Raw genomic sequence first — 23,334 nt, forward strand, 5'->3', positions numbered from 1 at the left:
GTCCTCATTTATCTGAATCCCTGCAGCAGCTAGTGTTGGGAGAGAACTAGAGTTAAAAACTGACTGCTAACCTCAGATGGCAAACAGATCAGAGATGCAAGTCCTGACCCAGCAGCCTGATTGCACAAGCTCCAGACATATGGTCTGTGCTGTTGGACTCTGGAACACAATTGAGACACAGAAGGTGTGGCAGCTAGGCTGGATGCTATACCCAGTTCTGGGATGAGGAAGCCCTTCTAGGGATAATGAGATATCCATTGACCCCTCAAGACTGAGTGGGAGAGGGAGGGAGAGGCATTGCCTTAATTACTTTTCTATAGTTTTCATGACAAAACATCATGAAAAGGTAGCTTAAAAAAGAAAACATGTATTTGGGGCTCAGAGTTCCAGAGGGTTAGAGTCCATGACCGTCATGGCGGGGAGCATGACCACAGCAGGCAGCCATGGTGCCGGGTCTGTAGCTGAGAGCTCACATCTTGATCCACAAGATGAGGCGGAAAGAGCTAACAGGGGATGGCCTGGCCTTTTGAAACCTCAAGTCCACCTCTAGTGATGCGTTTTCTCCAACAATTCCATAGTACTAATTCTTCCCAAATAGTCTACCGCCTGGGAACCAAGCATTCAAATGTATGAGCTTATAGGGACCATTATCATTCAAACCACCACAAGTGTGTTCTCAATAGAGGGGGGAGTATATACAGAGACCCAGAGGAGTGTAAGTTCAAGGTGCTGGGATGCAGCTGCATCTCAGAGAGGATGAGGGGAGAAGGAGGGGAGGAGGAGGGAGGCAGCCCAACCTTCTTCAGAAGCCTGTAGAACTGGAACCCAAGGCTTTCCAGCCATATCAGGGAAGAGTGAGGCGCCACCAAGGGATAGGGAAGACTTAGCTAGACTGCTGGCTTTCATTTCACTCTGCCTATGTCTTCACAAGAATGGAGGAAAGATGACCACTGGGTAAACATCCTGGTCAAGGCTGATGACCACTGGGTAAACATCCTGGTCAAGGCTGATGACCACTAGGTATACATCCTGGTCAAGGCTGATGACCACTGGGTAGGCATCCTGGTCAAGGCTGATGACCACTGGGTAGGCATCCTGGTCAAGGCTGATGACCATTGGGTAGGCATCCTGGTCAAGGCTGATGACCACTGGATAGGCATCCTGGTCAAGGCTGATGACCACTGGGTAGGCATCCTGGTCAAGGCTGATGACCACTGGGTAGGCATCCTGGTCAGGATGATGACCATTGGGTAGGCATCCTGGTCAAGGCTGATGACCACTGGATAGGCATCCTGGTCAAGGCTGATGACCACTGGGTAGGCATCCTGGTCAGGATGATGACCACTGGGTAGGTGTCCTGGTCAGGATGATGATGACATCTGGAGCTCTAGAGAGGTGATGGTGAGAGATGCTCTTGCCTCCTAAATGTGGATGAATAGAGGACCCTTCATCATCCCTCTGAGCCCTCCAGGTTCCCTGTCCTCATCTTTACCCTTCTGCTTTGGTGGGATCCCCAGGAACCATGACCAGCAGGCCTTTCTCCTATCTAATCACATGCTTCCCTGCAGGCAAACCTACTGGAAGAACATGACCTCCATGAAGATCACTCCCAGCTCCTGAGGGACTTTGAACAGTGGCTGCAGGCAGAAAACTCCAAGCTACTTGGAATCATCACAATGAGAACAGCCACAGCCAAGGACTTGAGGACCAGAGAGATGAAGCTGCAGGTCTGTTCCAAAGAATGATCCCTAATGGGGTTCATGCCACCAGAAGTTCTCAAATACAGGAGTTCATACTTAATAGTAGTTTATAAGCCATCCTGAGTCTAAGTAATGATTTTTAAATTTCTTGGTTCAGATACTCTAGAGCTAACTTTTCCTTGCATCTGTCCATCCATTTGTTCATCTGTGCATCCATTTGTCCATCTGTGCATCCATGCACCCACACATGTATCCGTCCACCCAGCAATCATCCATTTATGCATGCATCCATCCCACCTTATATTTCTCTATGTGAAAAATATCACTACTCACTTGATTATGGTATCAGTTAGCTGCCACTGTGTCACAAACCACCATGACAACAAGTTGCTTAAAACAATAAGCTATTGTTTAACTCATGATTTTGACATTTGGCGATTTAAACTGAGCCTGGTTTCTGCCAGTTCTGGGGCCCAAGACAACCTTACCTTTTGTCAGATGTGGAACAGCTAGGTGGCTCTGGTGGTGGTGGTGGTGTGTGGCGGGGACTGGCAATGGATAGAGACAAACATGACGTGTCTCATTCTCACGTGGGACATCCCAGACAGCTTCAGGTGGCTGCAGAGTGTAAGGAAGCGTATGGAAACAGGCAAGACCCTGGATGCCTAGATTAGGAACTTGCTAGAGTCACATGGATTCTTCTGTGTGATGCTGTACAATGAAAGTCAGTCACAGGCCATCTCAGATGCAAAGGAAGAGAAAAGAGACTCCACCCCTTGATGTAAAATCAAAGGTATGGTGGGCAGGGGAGAGGTAATTACATGCTTGTATTTGGTCTACCACTATTCTCCCCTTCATCCTGCCTTGTTAGTCATCTTGATAGATTCTGGGACTACTGAGTCCAAGTTCAAGTCTGGTAGTTCTGGACCACTAAGATGGTCTGGAGTTAGTCTGTAAGTGCATTCAAGGCCCAGATTCACTTATGGTTTAGTCTGAGAATAAGCCTGCAGGCATCTCATCTACAAAGGGAATGGCTTACAAGTCCCTTCCTCTGCAGAGCCCAGTCTTTTATTTTTTTAAAGATCGATTTATTATGTATACAGTGTTCAGTCTGCATGTATGCCTGCACACCAGAAGAGACCACCAGATCTCATTATAGATGGTTGTGAGCCACCATGTGCTTGCTGGGAATTGAACTCAGGACCTCTGGAAAAGCAGCCAGTGCTCTTAACCTCCGAGCCATCTTCCCAGCCGATGAGCCCAGTCTTTGACTTTCACCATTTTACCCTTGGGAAGCTGTGGAAACAGATTGGTTTCAAAGCTGGTATTATTCCCTCTAGGGGGGCAAAAATCCCGAGAGCAAAAGGAGGTCTGGACAGAGGCCTTGTTCCTCTGTGTTCCTGTCCAGCTGCAGAGCATCTGTGGTGGCTTTATTTTGTTTGCAGAGCTGGGGATCAAACCCAAGGCCTCAGACAGGCTATGCTCTGCCATGGAGCTACCCTTCCACCCCCTTTCCTGAGTTTTGTCCTGACTGGTCTCCCCTATTTGCTAGCGCATTGATGGCTTTAAACACTGCATTGTGTTCTCACTGCACGACTTGTCCCCTGATGGAACTCACATCCCCATCACGTCTTCCCACCCACATCCCCAACTCAGATCTGTTGTCCACCCTCTGTTCCTGTATCGTATCAAACACAGCCTCTGGTCCAGCCGGCACCATGGTAGGTTCTGAGCAGCTTAGCCAAGGTCCAAAGCTAGGGCTGAAGCCTAGGCTCCAGCCTATAGACCCCTCCTCCACCCCACATCCCAGCACCTCTCAGGACTCCTGGGAAGAGGAAGTGTCACCATAGGGGAGAGCTGTGGTCTACTTAGACAAAAAAAAGTCGACCCAACTCATCATCAACACTGTCAGTCTTAGAAATGCCAGCAGAGTAGCATGCTCCATGGTGATCTCTTTGTGATGGTGACTGATGTGACAAACCTCCCATGGTCCTGGAACATCGTGTTATAAGTAAACTCTGTGGAATGTTCTCTAACATTCTGGATGCATAGATGAAGGCTGGAAAGATGGCGCAGAGGTTAAGAGAACTTGCTGCTTTCACAGGCGACCTGGGTTCAGTTCCCAGCATCTACATGGTGGCTCACAATCATCCATAACTCCAGTCCCAAGGGATCTGATGCACTCTTCAGATCTTGGCTGGTACCAGGCATACTCATGATGCACATATATACATGCAGGCAAAACACCCATACACACAAAAGAAGTATTCCTAAGACCAATTTTAAAAATATATTTATTTATTTATTTATTTATTATGTATGCAGTATTCTGTCTGCATGTATCCCTGCAGGTCAGAAGAGGGCACCAGATCTCATTACAGATGGTTGTGAGCCATTATGTGGTTGCTGGGAATTGAACTCAGGACCTCCAGAAGAGCAGCCAGTGGTCTTAACCTCTGAGCCATTTCTCCATCCCCCCAAGACAAATTTATAAAAGAATATTTATTATGTTATGTGTATGAGTGTTTTGCTTGCATGTATGTCTGTGCATCACTTATGTGCCCAGTACCCTTGGATGACAGAAGAATCAGATCCCTCGGGGACTAAAGTTAAAAATAGTTATGAGCCAACATGTGCATGCTAAGAATTGAACCCAGGTCCTCTGCAAGAGCAACTATTATTCTTAACCATTGAGCCATCTCTCTAGCCCTAAAAACATTTTTAAAAAAACTTGCATGCATGAGAGGCTCATGTTACCAGTCCTGTCCACATTTCCCAGCATGCCTCTGGTGGTACTTGATTGGCAAATCCTTACCAGCCAGCAGGGGTTCTTGGGCCACTGGGAAATCATGGCATGATGGTGCCTTTACTTTCAGGAGCTGGAGGCTCGAATCCCAGAAGGCCAGCATCTCTTTGAGAACCTGCTCCGTGTCAGGCCAGCAAGGGACCCCACCAATGAGCTGGAAGATCTGCGCTATCGTTGGATGCTGTACAAATCCAAGCTCAAGGATTCCGGCCACCTGCTGGTAAGTGCTTGGGTTAAAGGTTGGGGGTCCCAGGAGGCAACCACAGCTGGACCTATGTAGTTCATTCTGGTACATACATACATACATATACCAGGCCAATGTGACTGCTCAGAGGAAGAGAGGGACACTCTCAGGTCTCAGGCACTTGGCTCACGTAGTATTATTTGTCCGTCTTGCCTCCCAGTGGCGCTGGAGTCCTGTAAATAGTGCGCACGGATCTCTTGCTCCCACCATGTCTGAATTTTATGTACATTTTCCATTTGGTTTTAGAGCCACTTTCTGCTGGAGTATCTATCTGCACTCCATTCTCCAGTGGGTAGCTGAGTCCCACCCCAGACCCCACTGGGAGACGCTCGGGTCACAGTTACATCCCTTTGGTGTGGTGCTGCCACAGGGATGCATGGGTTGGATGCCAGAGGCCCTGAGACCCAGTCTTCCCTTCCACTGACCCTGACCTAGAACTTTAATCTCCTGGACTTCCTGTCTCCTACAAGCCATGGGTAATGATAGCCTTTGTTAAATGCTATGGTCTCCTAACATACCCATACAGCAGAAGGGAACCTTCACTCTGGACTGATGACAACACTGAGACAAAGAAGTTAAGTTTCCTAGGCCCAGGAAGGAATAGGTAAAATGACTACCCCTAGCGTCCCTCTTTCAGGTCTCAGAGCCCAGAAGCCACAGCCTCGGGCACTCCAGGCTTTCCTGGCCCCACAACTGCCAGTTTGGCCACTAGGTATCAGCCCAGCCCTGGCCAAGGCCCTCTAGACTGTGCCACCTGGCCCTGGAGTGTGTTAAAAAGCTCGTTAAACAGGATCCCCTGCTGGTGCAGGCTGTGCGATGACCAGAAATGTTAACGAAATACTCCCCCGACAAAATGAATAGTCTGTTACGGGTTCTGCTGGGGTTTAAGTTTTATGTGCCTAGCTGATTTTTACCCTGTTTCTTCCCCTTCCCTAAAATAACAGACACAGACTTCTCCAGGGGAGCTGACTGCATTCCAGAAGGTACGTGTCTGCCATCTGCTGCTGCAGCACACAGCTAGAGGGAGGGCAGAGAATGTTCAAGGCTAGAAGACCTGCGATTCTGGGACAGGGTGTCTGGGTTTTCTAGAATGTTCCATGAGATCTGAAGAGCATGAATAGAGAACAAGCTTTGTGTTGTAATGGGCTGGGCCCTGAGGTATGTGTTCTCAGGAAGCCCCAGGCTCTGGGAGGGATTGACAAGTGTGTGTAGATTGGCCTTGACATACACACAGTGGAGGGGGGGAGATCCTAGATTTGTCATCCAGACCCAGAACACACTGGAGAGTGACCTGATACTGTTTTGATTACTGTGCCAGCAGGTGTAAACCAGGACTGATCCAGGAGCCTGGACTATTCTGGGCAAATTAGATCATGTGGCCTCTTTGGTCCTAGGGTCATGTTAGAAAGAGATGGTGGAGTCCTTTGCTCTACCAGACACCTGTTTCCACTGGTGTCCATCGAGAAGCTCTGGCTTTTCCCATGTTAGTCATAGCTAAAGTGAGAGCAGTACCAGTTCCTACCTCTAGGCGGTGCCCTCCACTGCCAGGGACTGGTTCTTGGGGGGGGGAGCGTGGGGGTGTAGGGGGGGGAGGTCTCAGTTCCATTTCCAGGGCTGTGACCAAATATCCAACAGAAAAAAAAGCTTGAGAAGGGATTTGCTCTGGCTCAGGGTTTCAGAGCATGCAGCCACAGTTGTTAGGACTCTGCTTGGGCAGTATGTCATTGCATTGGGAGTCTGTGGCAGAGAATGGCTGTCCACTTCCTGACCAACCAGGGAGGGAGGGAGAGGAAAAGTGAGAGTTTTGGAGGGTGGGGGGAAGAGGAAGAAGGAGAAGTTGGGGACTAGGATCTGGTATGACCCTCAGCCAGCCAGACCCCAACTCCCACAACCTCCCCTTATTAGGAACCACCAGCTACGGGACCAAGCAGTCAAACCACAAACTGGGGTATTTCCAATTCAAGCCAGGACACTTGTGGCTTGGGCATCTCATTGTACCCTGACACTGACACCAGGTAGCCTTCTTAGCTCAGCTCTAAGCCTGAGGGGGGAAATGGCATGAAGAGCTGATGTGTCCACCAGGCATGTGACTGCTGATGGCAGTGGCCCTCAGGTGTCAACACCCATGCTTTACCTTACACAGAGTGTCCTGGAAACATCCTGGGGCCTTTCTCCCCATTCCTGTCCCTTGCTTTCCCTAGCATTGCCCTTGATTTCTTGCCCAACATCGACCATAGTGACATGAGTCCCCAGAAAACTGGTTCAAAGAGCCTGGAGTCACTTCAGATCTCTCATTCTCTGGAGTCTAAATCCCAGGTGTGGGCAACCTGGATCCAGTGGCCTCTGGAAACTTGAGGAGAATGGGTGACTCATGGATCAAGTAGGGCTTATTATGGACCAAGGCTGCACTTGGGGCCCTTCACCAACCAGCTTTATGGCCTTGGGGTTCCCTATCCCATATGTAAAATGGAAATGTCACTGTTGGCTTAATTTACTCCATGAACTAATTTTGAAGTCTGTGTGAATCAGAGCATACTGAGAGAGACATGTTTCACCCAGGATTCCCCCTAGTTCAGAATGGCATGAAACTCAGGGACTAGGAAGGGGTGTCTGGAAAGGCCAGGTGACCTGAACTGCCTGGCTTGGTGGCCCCTGGTAGAAGATGGAAGTCCCAAAATCAGTGTTCAGTCTGTCTGTCGTTGCTCCACTTTAAACCCCTCTGGGAGTCCCCGTTCATGCAGTCCAGGCTAGAGTTGATCAGAAGTGTCTAATCGTTTGACACTGAGACATAAAATCTTCTACAATGTTACAAAGAGTTCTTTCTTAAAAAAACAAAACAAAACAAAACAAAAACAACAAAACACCTCTCAATGTTTTAAGTAAGTTTATGGTTTTGTGCTGGACCACATCCCTAGCTATCCTGGGGTGCATGTGACATGTGGGCCATGTCTGACCTCTGTCAGACAGATTCTAAGATCCTTGGTACAGCCATGGTGCTCACGGTTGACTTCTTTTAGTCATTCATTAATCAGTACAAAGTCAGTAATGACTTTGTGATGAAGGCTGCTTAATGTGCTCAAAATCTATCAACCCCAAAAGAATGACAGTGTGCCAACCTAGAACATGTGTACCTGGCTAGGACATCTGTGTGGAGCCGGGGCTTGGCCATCTTTGCATCAGAGGGTTTGAAAGGCAGCAAACATGAGATCTCATAACTCCAGTGTTTTCCAAATAACCCTGTTTACCTTCTGCTAGGCGATGTCAGCCGTTGTCATCGTACTGTTGGGTATACAAACTAGAAGGTTCTACATGCTTATCCTTGCTATGTTTCAAACAAGTAGATGTAAAAAAAAGACTGACTTTAATTCTGCCTTCCTTTTAAGCCAATGGACCTCAGCTTCCTATGAAGAAGGAAGCCATTCGTGGCAGCTTGATATTCAGAGACAGTTAGGATGGCCTGTGAACACAGATGGCTGTGCCCTCCCCTGAGCTCCTGATCCATTGGTCTGGGTAGTTCATGAACACATTCCCAGGTGTTGCTCATGCTTCTAGTTCAGGAACCACACTTTGAGAAACTGGTGTTTTATGCTCTGCATTCAAATCCAGGCTCAGTCACTGGTGTGTGTGACGTTTGGCAGCTTACTCGACCATGATCTTCAAATGAAGGAAATGAGTCCACTGGACTAAAGGCAGGAAAAGTTCCCTTCCTACTGCCTGGCACATAGTAGGCTCTCAATTGTCATGTATGTGAGGGCAGATGCCTGTAGACACTGGTCCTGCTGCTGTTTCTTCTTCTCCTCCTTCCTCTTCCTCTTCCTCTCCTTCTCCTTCTCCTCCTCTTCCTTCTTCTTCCAAGAGCAGAAAGAGCAGTGATGCAGAGGTCTTGTTTTAGTCAGTTTTCGGTTACTATTACAAAATGCTTGAGGAAATCAGCTTATATGAAGAGGGAAGGGTTATTTGGCTCATAGATTTTTTTTTTTTTTTTTTTTTTTTTGTGTGTGTGTGTGTGTGTGTGTGTGTGTGTGTGTGTGTGTGTTTCGAGACAGGGTTTCTCTGTGTAGCTTTGGAGCCTATCCTGGTACTTGCTCTGGAAACCAGGCTGGCCTTGAACTCACAGATTTCCGCCTGCCTCTGCCTCCTGAGTGCTGGGATTAAAGGCGTGTGCCACCAACGCCTGGCAGCTCATAGGTTTTATAGAGTTTCCCATCCATAGCCACTTGTCCCTGTTGCTTTGGGCCTTTAGTGAAGTCATACATTGTGGTGGGAACATGAGGTGGAGCCAAACTACCCATCTCATTTCCAGGAAGCAAAAGAAGAGGAAGAGGAGAAGCCCATGGTCCTTTTCAAGGACACACCCCCTAATGACCTAAGGACCTTCCAACATGTCCCACCTCTTTAAGTTTATCATTAGTATTTATTCTGTGTGTCTGAGTATTTCGCCTGCATGTATGTGCAGGCATGCTGTGCCTTTAGAAGCCAGAGGAGGACATCAGATGCCCTAGAACTGGAATTACAGTTGTAAGCTGCCCTGTGGGTGCTGGGAATCGAATCTAGGTCCTCTGCAAGGGCAGAGTTCATAACAGCCGAGCCATTTGCAGCCCCCACCTGTTAAGTATTCCACTCCTCCAAATACTCTACCCAGGGCATCAGTTCTGTAACTCACGAGTCTCCGTGGGACACTCAAGACCCAAATTCACAGTCCTCATGTTTTTTATCTGGTTAGGTATGTGCAATCATGATAGGACTCCACACGTGTGTGCATACACACATGCACACAAACATGTGTGTAAACCCACATGGGTACACACATACACACATGCATGCATATACACCCCCCCCACACACACACCTACACACACACGCACAGACCAGCCAGGTAGAACAGAAGTGCCTTCTGCAAAAGCTGCAATCTCACCAACTTAAAAACATTCTCTATATTATTTTCAGCCCACAGGGAAGAAAGACACCCACTGTGGAGCTGATGACTTACGTGTGGTTGGTTCTCCACACTCCCCTTCCTCCCTCCAGGCCTCAAGTCATCTCAGGCTCCAGCTACGTCAGCAGCTACAGCCTGTTTGTTTGCATAAACAGGATAATTAAGATTTATTAAATTTGTGCTGCCAGTGTGTCAGCCAGCTCGGTGCCTGCAGCACTCAGACACACAGTAGTTGCTGTTTGAATAGCAGCTGGGCGGGAGTCACCTCAAGCCCTGCTGTGGCCTGGGATGTGTCATTGCCCTCCCTGAAAAAGAGTCTTTTCACTGGAGCCCTGCACTGACTGGCTGCTGTGCTCCAGTTTGCAGGGGCTCGGCGCAGTGTACCCAGGGGCTCTCGGTACACAGGCCCACATGTGGGAGCCACCTGGGAGTGGCATCAGGTTTACCTGACAGTATTTCCAAGGTTTTAAGATTCATAATTTTTGTCTTTACATTTTCACCTTGCTGGAATTTAGATTTTCGTTCCAACCCAGTCCTCCCGGGGAGTACTCAAGATTACTTCCTCCAGGTGAAAGTTCAGGAAACTTTCACCTGGGATTCTTGGAAGTCAGAGTCTCTGCTGATGATTGCATTTTGTTCTGTTTTTCTTTAGGCTACACTGGGGATATGCACTAAGCCCATCTGTTTGTGGGAGCCCTTGCCTATGGTTCAAGTTCTCAAGAAATAGCTTTTTTTTCCCTCTCCCTCCAACCAAATATGGAATGTTCTGGCCCCTTTCTATGAGGTCACAATCCTTGTTCCCCACTGAAGGCACAGCCCTCCACATGCGCTTTACCTGTGGCTTTCTTCTTCACTTCCTCTTCTCTCCCTCCCTCCCTTCCCACAGTCTCCCATAGCCCAGGCTAGCCTGCAATTCACTGTCTGTGAGGATGAACCTGGATTTCTAATTCTGCCAAACCTGGATTTCTAATTCTGCCTCTACCTCCTGAGTGCCACTATTACAGGTGGACATAACTATACCCAGCTTACCCAGTGCTGAGGGTCAAACCCAGGGCTTCACACGTGCTAGACAAGCATTCTGCCTGCCGGGCCACAGCACCTAGCTCCTTTATGGAGACTCTTCAGTCATGTGCATTCTGGCATTGGTGGTGCCTGCTTTCTTTCTTAGTGGTGAGATAATGGTTGCCTTTCAACAGGTGCCTGGGTTGCGTGGCACCTATAGATTTATGTTCTTGCTCTGTAAAAAAGGCAGAGGCCAGTCAGCCTCCCAGAGCAACTGGAAACATCCAGGAAGCTCATGGCCTAGGGGAAGAGTTGAGCATGGGGCCTTGGGTGGAGTATGTGTACACATGTGTGCACATGACAAATGGAGGCCAGATGGTCTGGCTGGAATACTGGGATAGTGAAAATATTCACAGTGAGCAGTGAGTGTCTCTGTGGTCACCTCCTGGGTACTGAGGGATAGGCAGATGGCCAGAGACGATAGGGTGATGTTCTTTCTCATTCAGCAAATGAAGGATGGGAGCCCTGCCTCCTGTGGAGCCCTTTCTCTCTTGGATAGCTTTGAGTAGGACACAGGCAATAATACTCTGTAGAGAAACTGAGGCACAGAGAGGCTCTTAGAACTGAGATGAGCTTGGATTGTACATTCCCTTGTTGACATCTTAAAAAATTCTTTGTTAGAAGTGTGTGTGTGTGTGTGTGTGTGTGTGTGTGTGTGTGTGTGTGTGTGTGTTCAAATGTGTTCATGCCTGTATGTATGTCCAAACTTTTGAAACACTCATTAAAGTATACCTTTTATTTCAAATATTTGTTTTTTTTTATTGTAAAGAACATTTTAGAGTTTAAAGCCCTCAAGTAGGAGGTAGACTCTTTAGAAGTGATGTCTGTGCAGTTGCAGGCATCCCCCAAATTCCTGCATGCCTCACACTTGTGGATGAAGACACTGCTGGACCTTCAAAGCTAGTTTAGAAGGGTCAAGCCCAAGGCATAGATGCATTTGCATAAGTGAAGCCCAGTTCTAAGAATGGAGGCTCCAGAGAAATGGAAAGCCCATTCTAAACAGCTCTACCCAGGAGGCTTTGGGTCACGGCATTCTAGTGGCGTCACAGCATACTGCCTTGCTCTCCCATCATTCTCCATGAGTCATATGGGTCACCCGAGACTTCTCAATCAGGCACAGTCATCAGAAAATGTCATGTTCCTCTGTTCCTCACCACTACAATCACCACCCTCACCACCCTCACCACCACCCTCATCACCACCCTCACCACCACCCTCACCACCACCATCACCAACAGAGCCACATCCTGCCCAGCCCCTGCAGACTGCAGGACATGCCCTGTGGACACAACAGCAGGAAGTCTGCTGGGCATTGGCGTGTGAGAGAGAGACCTTCAGGTACACTGATGGGGAAGTCTGCTGGGCATTGGCGCGTGAGAGAGAGAGACCTTCAGGTACACTGATGGCGATCATACAGAGGAGAGAGAAAAAGGAGAAGGATGGGGAGGAGGAAAGGAGAGCCCTGGGAAGTGGTCATGGTGCTCTTTCTGCTGATGTTCAGTGTGTCTGGGTGACCATGGTGACTATTTAGATGGTGGCAAGGTTAGGATGTGGACCTGTGATGATGGCAGCTATTTGGTACCTGTGGTGCACTGGGCTCCACTTTATTTAATCCTTACACTATGCCAGGTGGCAGCCGTTATTACACCCACCTCTAGATGGAGAATTTTGATTGGCTACCTCAGGATTCTCAGCAAGTGGTCATACGCAGATGCTCCTCAGTTCACCGCGGGGTTCTGTCTTCACGAAGCCACCACAAATTGAAAATGCCTGTAACACAGCAGAATATCTCAGCTCAGCCACACAGCAGCCTGTAGATGGTCGGCCACCACCTTTGTGATTGGGTCGCCCATGGGAAGTTGCTTGCCCCTGCTGCCCAGCATCTCCAGAGGGTGTTTGACCACATGGGTCTGTCTAGCTTAGGAAGAGATCAAAATTTCAAACCTGAAGTATGGTTTCCACCGAGGATGTTTTGCTTTCTAAGCCAAGCCATTGTAAGTTCAGGACCCTTGGTCCACCAGGGGGAGGGTTATATCATCCCTGGCCCAATCTGTTGTTCTCTTGTTCTTCTTCCTTTCAAATCCTTGAGTGGTTTAAGGAAACTGCAGAGATCCTCGTGGCTGGCAAAACTGACATCAGCTGCATGTCTTAATTTTCACACTGCCGTGAGAAACTCCAAAAGCAGCTTAAGGAAGGATGTGAGGGTATAGTCCCTCTTGGGGAAGTCATGGTGTCTGGTCACACTGTGTCCACAGCCCGGGGAGAGGTAGATGTTAGAACTCAGGTCATTTTCTCCTTTTTTACTCAGTCTAGGATCACAGCCCATGAGATGGAGGCACCCACAGTGAGGGCGTGTCTTCCCCCCTCAACCCAGTCTAGAACCCCCTCATAGACATGTCAGAGGTTTGTTTCCATGGTGATTCTTGAAGACCAACCATCGCAGCTCTCTTCACAGTGGACAGACTGTACCCCTATGGTCGCAGGTTACCCAGAATGTCCTGTTCCACTTCCCCTTGAGCCTCCTAGTCGCTCACAGCATATCTTGTGTTGGTTCACAGAGTCCGCAGAGGCGGTGGCGGAATCCCTGCTCTCTCCTACAGAAAGCGTGCCGCGTGGCGCTACCATTGCAACTGCTGCTCCTGCTCTTTCTTCTGCTGCTCTTCCTGCTGCCTGCCGGCGAGGAGGAGCGCAGCTGCGCCCTGGCCAACAACTTCGCCCGCTCCTTCGCGCTCATGCTTCGTTACAACGGCCCCCCGCCCACCTAGCCCACTGGGGCGTACAGGTGACCTTCTGCAGTCCCTCAGAGGCTGGCTGCCAGGGGGAAGCTGGACGGACCAGACACCCAGAACAGCCTCAGTCTAAATGCTGCATCTGTTCCCAGAACAAACTTGCTTTTTCTACGATGCCATCTCTGCCTATTTATACTAAATGTGTACTATGTGTGGTTAGAGACTAATGTACAGAATTTTTATATGCCGTGTCTGTATATGCTCAGTGCAGATGACTTCAGATACGATGTCTCTTTGTGCCTGTGGAAGTCCCCAGCAGTGTGCTTCCCTAATGGGATTTGTGACACTCGTGCCTTAGCTTCCTGCCATCCCTGCAAGGAGAAATCACACATTACTTTTATGACGACCTGTCTCCCAGGAATCCAGATGTCAGTGCAGAAGCCTCTGAGCTGTGAACGTAGCTGAACAGACCCCGAGCCCTGGGGCTCTTGTGCATGTGGGCTAGATAGAGAGAAGCAGTGATGTCCAGGCACAGGCCCAGCCCAAGCACTGCGACCGGACAAGTGACAGAGGGATACAGAGAGGAGCAGACTGATGCAGTTCCACAGAGTGATGGGGCTTAGTGTGCCCCACCCCCACACAGCAGCCACTGATAGCACAGACCATCGAGGAAAGCCTGTGACCATGACCGTGGCCCCATATCTTCAGGAAGTGGCCGGGGTGTTGTTTGTGTTTTCTCTAGGAGAAAGAAAATGAAAGATGAACTTGACTTTTTATTCTTGTGCACGAGGGTGAAGCACTTTGCCAGTGGCCTGTGCCAGTCCCAGGAGGCCTGTGCCATCATTGCTGTTGGGCAGTCTACAGATTAGGGTGTGAGCTGAGGGTAGAGTGGAAACACAGGCCCACACAAGGCAGAGAGGAAAAGACTCAGCCCATCTGATGGGGTCTCTCTTCCTTTCCAAGAAGGAACTGCACAGATTGGTGGGTCTACAGGGCCTAGGCAGGTACCACTCACAACCCACCCCTGTAGCCCCAGAGCTCACAAACTAGCCCCAGGCAGGGGCAAGCAAGGTGAGCTCTAGGCATGTGTGGGAGGCATCTGGGGTGACTCTGGTTTATGCCCAAGGCTGGAAACATGACCAGGGAATTCTGGGATGATACCTAAGTGGATTAAAACTGGATCAGGTTTGCCCTAAACTGACACTTTTTTTCATTTAGAAAATTCTTAATGCCCCCTTTTGACATTAAGGGGTGCCTTCAGGCCTTGTCATCAGATACCCAACCACAGTGTTAAAGACCCAGAGAGGCACCTTAAACACAACCAATACTGAGACCCTAAGAGGGACCCAACTCTAAGGTCACCACCACCCTTATGCACACACACCAAGTCCCTCCCAAGCTGGCATCAGGCCACAGCATGTCTGGCTTCATCTTAGTACAGCACCTAGGAAAGGCTGGGCACTGGCAAGCAGGAATGCAGTGCCTTGGGGCCTGTTACTCAGCTACAAGGCCTCTCCTGCACCTAGCCACTTTACTAGGAAATCAGGGGCGTGTGAACCCTGACTTCAGACCCTGATAGCCGAGTCCTGAGGCTCACAAGACCATTGGTCCACCATTGATCAGAAGTGTGGCAAAGGACATCTGCACTTCCTTTTCCACCAGCCCATTTCACAGGTGGGAAACCTGAGGCCCAGAAAAGGGAGATCACTTCCCCACAGCCACATAGCAGTGGGTTGGTCACCAGTCTTCAGGTGATATGGTGTACTATATAGCACAACCTCCCACACCTCCCTTCCCAGGAAGAACAGGGCTGGGGCATGTCTCAGAGATGATGGAGCACCTGTCCAACAGGTGTGAGTCCTGGGTTCCATCCCCAGAACTTAAGAGAAAAAAGAAAAAGGAGAAAAGAGAGCTTTTTCCTATGAATGTAGTCATGTCTCATGGTAAATGCTTGGGAGGGTGAAACTGTACTATGTGGGTGGCGGGCTGATGGGGGATATATCTATATTTTTAATTATCGATAATGGCACTGTGGATTGCTTATTTGCATAACTTTTTTAACAGAGGGGGCTGATATTTTTATTACTTTCATATGAATATAGCTGGAATATGACATACTAGACATCTCTGGGTGCTCTTCAAACTTCTTTTGCTTAAAGTGGGTAAGGCCACCTGCTACAGGCATGTTGCCTCCTAGCCAATTACCATAGAGAGTTGGAAAGTGTCCCTGGGGAGAAGTGTTGGGGCTTAAAAAACTTTGAAAGTCTTTGTTAGGGGTGTGTGTGTGTGTGTGTGTGTGTGTGTGTGTGTGTGTGATTGTTCTTTGGTCCTGCAGACAGTGCTCACATGTAACCAGGAATGTGTATGTGTGAGGGTCCAAGCAGGTGATATCAGTGCCGTTCGTTGGTCCCCTACCCTGTGCCCCTCTTTCTGCTCCATCTGTTCTCCAAGAATGCAGGAGCAGAGACTGTGTTTATAATGCAGATGGGTAACTGGAGTTGGTGGTCAGGACAGCAGGTGAGCTAGGAAGCCCTGGAGGTGCTGGTGGGAAAGAAGGGGGGGCTGACCACTACACAACTACACACACACAGGCTGTGCTAGTTTGGAAGAAAGTGGCCCACTCTCAGGAGGTGTGGCATTGGTGCCGGAAGTATGTCACTGTGAGGGTAGGCTTTGAGTTCTCTTTTGCTCACGCTTCCCTCAGTGTGATAGTCAGTCAACTTCCTGTTGCCTTCTGGTCTGGTTGTAGCCAGTACCGTGTCTGCCTGAATGCCACCATGCTCCCTGTCATGATAATGGACTGAACCTCTGAAACTGTAAGCCACTACCCCAATTAAATGTCTAAATGTCTTCTTTGTAAGAGTCGCTATGGTTATAATGTCTCTTCACAGCGATAGAAACCCTAACAAGACACAGGCAATGCCTTTCCTTGGGGAACCAGCACATTCGGTGCTGGCATTTCATTGAATCCCACACTGCCCACGCCAGTTCAAACCTGATAGTTCTTCATCCCTAAATGTGAGATGAGAAACTGAGGCCTTTTTTTTTTGAGGGGGGGCTTTCGAGGCAGGGTTTCTCTGTGGCTGTGGAGGCTGTCCTGGAACTAGCTCTTGTAGACCAGGCTGGTCTCAAACTCACAGAGATCGGCCTGCTTCTGCCTCCCGAGTGCTGGGGTTAAAGGTGTGCGCCACCACTGCCCGGCAAAACTGAGGCTTTTAAAGATATAAAGTCACTTGTCCATGTCCAGGTGAGACTCGAATCCAGGGTTATTGGGAGGAGAGGGCTTTGAGCTGGGCCACAAGCGTCAGTCTCTGTGGCCTCTGGGAATGGTGTCACTGAGTGGCAGCTCTCTGCCCCCGGCTCCATTGAGGTGGGATTAGGGAGACTCAGCTTCCTGTGATCTATCTAGTCTGTGGCTCTTTGAGGAATCACCTCAGCAGGCATAGCCATGTGTCATTGGCCATCCTCATGTTGCTCCAGGACGTAAGCTCCAGGGACCTGAGGCCACTGATGTCCCCAATCATTGTCCTCACTTCCCTGTGGGACCAGAGTCCTAAGATGCTTTAGAGAAAGGAAACTGGGGTTCCTTTGCAGCCCGAGACAAGGAGAACGACAAGCCCCTAGTGAGCCACTGCTGGAAGGCCAGGTGCCAAGGGTGTGGGCCACCCTGTCAGGATGCTCAGGCTGCCTGACAGCAAGAGAGACTGAGGGGACTGTTCTTTCTCCATGCAGTGTGGAGCCAGGACTGACCAAATCAACAAGCTCTGAACAGAAAGAGAGATAGGAAGTGGGGGTAGAAGAGAGAGAAAAAGAGAGAGAGAGAGCGAGGGAGAGAGAGAGAGAGAGAGAGAGAGAGAGAGAGGAGAGAGAAGAGGAGGAGGAGGGGTGGGAGAGGGGAAGATGGATGGATGGATGGGTAGATAGACAGACAAATAGAGGAAGTGTCTGTCCGTCTTCATTTTAACTCACATATTAAGCCCTTGGAGTTCCTTCTTGGGGCCATACATGTTAGAACATTAGGGTAAACAAAGTCTAGGCCCTGCCATCCGGACCTCCTAGACCAGGAAGTGTCTGTTGTGTATAAGATGCTAAACCCAGACTAGGGCCTTGGTCCTTAACATCTGCCTCCCACACATGCTCAACCCACCAGGAGGACCGTGGAGGAGACCCAGGGGACCTGGGGATAAGTAGGCGGGTGTCTCACAGCCTCTGCAAGTTAAATGTGGCTGTGACTATGAAGGCAGAGGCGATGTACTAGGGCGGACAGATGAGGGTCAGGAGAGAGGGCCTGGGCATAGCAGAAGGGAGGGAAGCTCACCAGCTGGGCCTCTAGAGGCCTCAAGGGAGATCCTTGGGATCTGAGCCCGGAAGCTGGGCAGGAGGCTGTCTATAGCTGTGGACATCTAAGTTTTTAGACACAACCCAGGAAGGATCACACCCCGTTTCCCTCTCAGGGAGTCAGCCTACAGTGGAGGCTCCTCTGCTCCCCTCACCCTAGTCTTGTACTTTGTCCAGGTCAGCACAGAGGAGAGAAGTGGATCATTCCCTCCCTTAACCTACCCATGGCAGACATGAGTAGTTGATCACTGAGCCTTTCTCTCTCTCCTGCCTGAATAGATTTCCTGATCAGCAAAACACTTCAAGTGTTACTGCTAATTTGTCCTGTGGGAAGTACCTTTTTATCATCCTCATCCCTCATCCTAGCGCCCCCCAGAAGACTAAATTCTTGCCTGCTTCTTTCCCTCAACCCCCACATTAACTTTAGAACATTCCAGTAGTAAGAAGTCAGTTTTTCTTAGCAAGGAAGAAAGGTAGAATGGACCAGTCTGGCCACTATTGGAACCTGAATCTCAGGTTCATTCTGAGCCCTGTATCTGGATCTCATGCTCTGTTAGCAGAACTTGGAGGCGTGGCCCTTTGAAGTTCCAGAAATGGCCTCTGTGCTGCCCACTGGCTCCTGCCAGTTGCCAGGAGTCCCAGAGCCCTTCATATCTACTCAGGGAATGTCCACCCTGGGAAACCTGGAGAGAAGAGATGTGCTACAGAGGCAGCTTCTCCCTGGTCCTGCAGAGGCAGCCGCTCGCCCGTCCTGCGGAGCCTGGACTGAGCTTGTCACCTGCTCTGTGTTCAAATCTTCCAGGACGATCACAGTGGCTTTCAGTCATTCGAGGCTACACTGGGCTCCTGAGAGCAACTTCTGGAAAGGGAAAAAAGGGCCACAGCTTTCTAGACTAGTGCTAACCTTCTAGCAGGGGCCCAGCATCACCCCATAGACAGACCCCGGGGCCTCTTTATCACAGGGTTGCACCTGAAGGACTTAAGATCAGCTGGCAATTCCCCCTCAGCCCCCAGGCACAAAGGAAGGCCTTCTGTTTGTCAACATAAGAGCAAGCACAGGGTGGGGGGTGTTTTAAAAAATGTAACAGAAGAACAAAAGCCTAGAATCTCCCAGCACAAGTGCTACAGGCAGCCCACTGACTCAGCACCTCCAGGCACCTGCCTGCCTTTGGTTCCCATGGTAACATCATAGGTGCTCACAGGATGGTACCCAGCCATCCCTGAACACAGGAGGCAGCAACGGCAGAGGAGTTCGGCTTCCCAAGAGATGCCAGTTTCCTTTCAAAGTCCAGAGCTGCCTGAGGGCCTCAGTGCCTCTCAGCTCTGTGGGGAAGGGCCATGTGAGTCCTCCAGTCCCTGCTCAGTGCTGTTGTGCTAGACTCCTGGTGATGCTGTGCAGATGAGGGGCAGAGCCTTAGTCTCTCTTCTAGTTCTGAGGGAAGAGAACAGAAGAGACCCACAAGGAAGGACCTGAAATACAGCCCAACTCCTGAGAGCCTGGGCTATGGAGTCATGAGTTTAGGGTTAGGTGCTGAACTCAGAGCACAGACAGAGCTAACACCTACCTAAAAGCATCCAGCCAATGAGTTAAGTAAGACATTTAGAATTCAAACCCAGGGTTAATATTTTTCTGCCACTGTGTGGAACTTGCCTTCATGTTCCATTACTTTTCCTTCCCTTGTGGACCACAGGCCACTGTTACTCCAGAATCTTGTTAGCCTGCTGGAAGGTGCCATTCTCGTGCAGGGGATGCAGAGCTCCTTTCCTGTGCCCACTCTGCCAGCAAGCTCTTTGACTCCCATTGCCATTGGGAGTTGGGAGCACCAGGATGGAGTGCCAGGGGCAAGGCTGGAAACAGACTCCAGCCACCGCTGTCAGGGGCAGATGCAGGACAGAGGTTGCTTTGAGAGATCACTGTGTGTGTGCCAAATTCTTCTAGAAGAGCAAAGATGCAGGGGTCTGGCAAGTTTTTGGAGCTCCTGGGATAAAGAGGTGGACAGGGAAGGCGTGTGCATGTCTGTGTGCATGCGTGCACACATGCTTGTATGCATACATGTGTTCGTGCGTGCATATGTGTGTTTGTGTGTTTGTTACATAATTGTGTTTTGGTGTCCAGAGCAATCAAATTCATTATTTAAACTGTTCCCTTGTGTAAACAGTACAGAAGGACCTTCTCTTGTCACAAGTCTCTGTGATTATAAAACATGAATTTTTGATAAGTTCAGCTTTCTGGGAAGGCAGGCAGAATTGGAGCCAAATGACGGTCTTGGAACATGTGTGTGTTATCTTGGTTCATATCAAGTCCAGAGCTGACTGAGGGCCTCAGCTCTGTGGGAAGGGCCATGTGAGTCCTCTGGCCCCAGCTCAGTGCTGTTGAAAAGTTGCTTGGAGATCCCTGCCTCTTGTTCACTTAAGTGTCAGTAATACTCTGCAAGATAATTTCATGTTTTCATTGTTGTTTTATGGGTTTTTTTCTTACTGTATCTGCCCTTTGTTTGAAAATAAAAAAAGCTCTATTTTGGTCTATGAGATACTGTGTGGTTGCCAGTCCTTCTTCTCAAGTCTGGAGTTATCTGGAGAAGGCGTGAGGTGGAAGATACAACAGGATTATGGCTGACTTGTGTTGACATGGTTTTTAGGCAGGGCTAATGCTGGTGACTGGGCTCTAGGTGGGGTATTTCAAGGTTGCTGGCCTCTTCATCAAAGAATTGAAAACAAGGCTCACAGGAATCTGGAGAAGCATCAAGGTCACACTATTTGAAGCAGAGTACTCTGCGACTGTGTTTGGATTTTTTTTTTTTTTTTTTTTTTTTTTTTTTTTTGCTCAACTCCCTTGAAAGAATGCACTTGGCAGCCTAGCTCCGTTACCTGTGTGTACCATAGTGCAGGTTACAGAGACATGCTCAAAATCGACAGAGGCCTGATTACTGTTTGGGGCCTCCTTTCTGGGGACTGAGGAAAGGAAGGGCTGTTTACTTAGGGGCATGACTTGAGTGGTTCCCTATTTTGATTGATACATGAGGTCATAGATTCCTTTTTCCTGTTGAATGTGTCCCTTCAACACATGCATGCATCTGAGTTTAATCCCACACACCCCAATTATGTGTATGCCCACAGTGATCAATAGGGAACCCTTCCTAAAAGGTTAGTGGAAGATGCAGTTTTGCCTTACTGCATGTGGTGGTTTGAGATTGGCCCTCATGGGCTCACTGAATGCTTGGTCATTCCTGTGGACTCCCTGTTGCTAGTCAGACAAGAGACTGCACCTGTGACGAGGCACTTACACCTGAAGGAAGGTGGTCCGCTCAGTCCATGGGGTCTGAAGTCTTAGATAACACAGATACCCTCAGAGGGATTCTGGTGGGTCTTACAGCAGGTATAAGGAGGCACCTTCCCTTCTGTCAGCATCAACGATAATGAAGCATGATGTCAGAACTTTGCCCACAGATCCTTCTCCCTGGACTGGCTATAGTGTTCTATTAGGTGGCTTCCCCTGTAGAGGCATCCATCGATCCATGAGTCAAGAACCTCAGTGTGAAAACACAATTCCGGTAAGAAATCTGGACCCAGTCTCTCTCCTTCCCATTGAACACCTTTCGGGCGTTCCACTTGCTGTAAAAGTGACATTAAACACACACATGCTTTCTAAGTCTGCTTGGAGTGCTTGTGTGCCTGGCTGGGTGAGTCATTCATTTTTATGGCTGTGACTTTTTTTCCCCTAAGTCAGGTGTGAAACGATTCCCTCTGATTTCATCCACGACTTCCAATCCCAGCAGTGACATGTTCCATCTTCCTGTGGACCGCAAGGCAAGAGCAGTATCCAGATCCTTGAATGGAGCCTCTCTGCCAGTTCTGGCTGCCTTGGTGACCTTTGCACTGCTTCCCTAGGTTAGGCATCCTGAGCAGAGATCCAACTTGCTGGGAACTACCATGGGTGGAAGGCATTGCAGTTGGTGTCTGGCTTGGGTCCTGCCCCTGCTCTGCTTTGGCTTGTCCTGTGGCCTTCTGCTGCCAGTTTCTCTGAGAGGGCTCATCTACCTAAAAGTGTAAAGGGAAATTGCTTAAAATTGTTTTGAGCCATGGCCCAGCTCACGTTGCTTTTGTGTGTGTGTGTGTGTGTGTGTGTGTGTGTGTGTGTGTGTGTGTGTGTGTGTTTCTTGGCCTTGAGCAAGTAATTGAAGCCCCTTTTCCTTTGGAAGGAGGTGACAAGGTAACAGAAAGAGTAAGTTTTTTAAAAAAATCTAAGTGCAGTGTGTGTTCTGGATTGCATCCTGGAACAGCAAGAGGCCATTAGAAGGAAGCCAATGAAATGCTGTCTGGAGTTGCTTAACACGGCTATGCTGGCGTTAATGTCCTTTTGATTTTGACAAATGCCCATGGTGTGTAAGGGGTCAGTGGAGCCTGGGTGAAGGTGGTGAGAATTCTGTGCTGTTTTTGCAGGCTTTCTCGAATCCCTCCCAAATTAAAATTTTATGTTTTAAAAATAGTCTTTACGGGCTTTTCTTTGCTCTTAATTTTTCTCTCTTCAGAGTGGTGAATCCGACAGGCTTGGGTCAGCTTGGTGAGCACGTGGTTTGAATAGCCACGTCTACAAGGCAATGGGCCCTGGGCTAGTTCTCAGCCTCCCTGGAGGGACACAGTTGCGAGGACTGGATGAGATTGGACTTGAAGATGCCAGGCACATGGTAAACAAGACAGGGGAGCATTTGCTCAGGACTGGCCCTATAGCCTTCTCAACCCTGCCTGGTGGGTTTGAAGGTTTGAAGCAGGGTGTCCTGTCCACCGTCCTTATTTGGGGTTCTCCATTGGGCTACACAATGACTCCCAAGTGTCCTGGGGAGACTAGTTGAGGGAAGATTCGAAAATCAATCAGTTCAGTTGCAGACAACCAGTATAATTGGGATAGGGAGGAACAGGTTTGTCATGGGTGGGTAAGTGGCTCACATAACTATCACAGGAGTAGAGCGGACACTAAGATTCCACGAGCAGACCTCCTACCCCAAACCCTCCCTGGATCCATGCTGGCCCTCCTGATGACAGCATCAGGAGGGGTTGCTGAACCATGGCAGCTGCCAATGGAAGAGTCCTGGTCTCCACTGCCTCTTAACAGTGCTTTGATGGCCCTCAGCAGGATGTCTCCTCCAATTCTCCCCTTTCTTGCAGAGAATCTGAGCTGCAAAATCCCATAATATCCAGAACTTTCAAAGGGCAAAGCAAGTGGCAGTCCCACTCTACTGTTCCTGCAACACAGAAGAGTTCAGGGCAATGACCCAGCAAGTCCGCAGCTCCTCCCTGGGCCACTCCTCTGGGTGCCCAATATCCACGCACCCCTTTATTCCATGTGACGGCTTTCAAACAAAGCCAGCAAAAGACAATTCTCCCTAATGTACCTCCTTCCTACAGGAATGGCAAATCACTGAACAGTCTCCTTGGCAATGTGTTCATTTGTGTGCACATAACTCAATCAGCCACTGTACTTGGGAGCCTCACAGGGCTCTGGGAACACATCCCTGGGAGAT

General features: G+C 49.2%; 1 protein-coding gene across 4 annotated transcripts in view; it reads left to right on the forward strand.

Moving 5' to 3' along the window:
* Window positions 1-20,344, forward strand: part of Syne3 (spectrin repeat containing nuclear envelope family member 3) — an 81,303-nt gene extending 60,959 nt beyond the window's left edge. For 3 of the 4 annotated variants that reach the window (XM_027416469.2, XM_027416471.2, XM_027416470.2), the window contains exons 15-18: window positions 1,569-1,727; window positions 4,577-4,726; window positions 5,695-5,733; window positions 13,307-20,344. In XM_027416469.2, coding sequence (XP_027272270.1) covers window positions 1,569-1,727; window positions 4,577-4,726; window positions 5,695-5,733; window positions 13,307-13,513 — 555 coding nt within the window. In that variant the 3' untranslated portion in view covers window positions 13,514-20,344. Of the gene's footprint in view, window positions 1-1,568; window positions 1,728-4,576; window positions 4,727-5,694; window positions 5,734-8,133; window positions 8,697-13,306 lie in introns of those variants that run through there. The other variant, XM_035445505.1, reaches the window with a different exon arrangement.
* The last annotated feature ends 2,990 nt before the right edge of the window (window positions 20,345-23,334 follow it).

The sequence above is a fragment of the Cricetulus griseus genome, chromosome 5, assembly GCF_003668045.3.
Source record: "Cricetulus griseus strain 17A/GY chromosome 5, alternate assembly CriGri-PICRH-1.0, whole genome shotgun sequence".
Taxonomy (NCBI): Eukaryota; Metazoa; Chordata; class Mammalia; order Rodentia; family Cricetidae; genus Cricetulus; species Cricetulus griseus.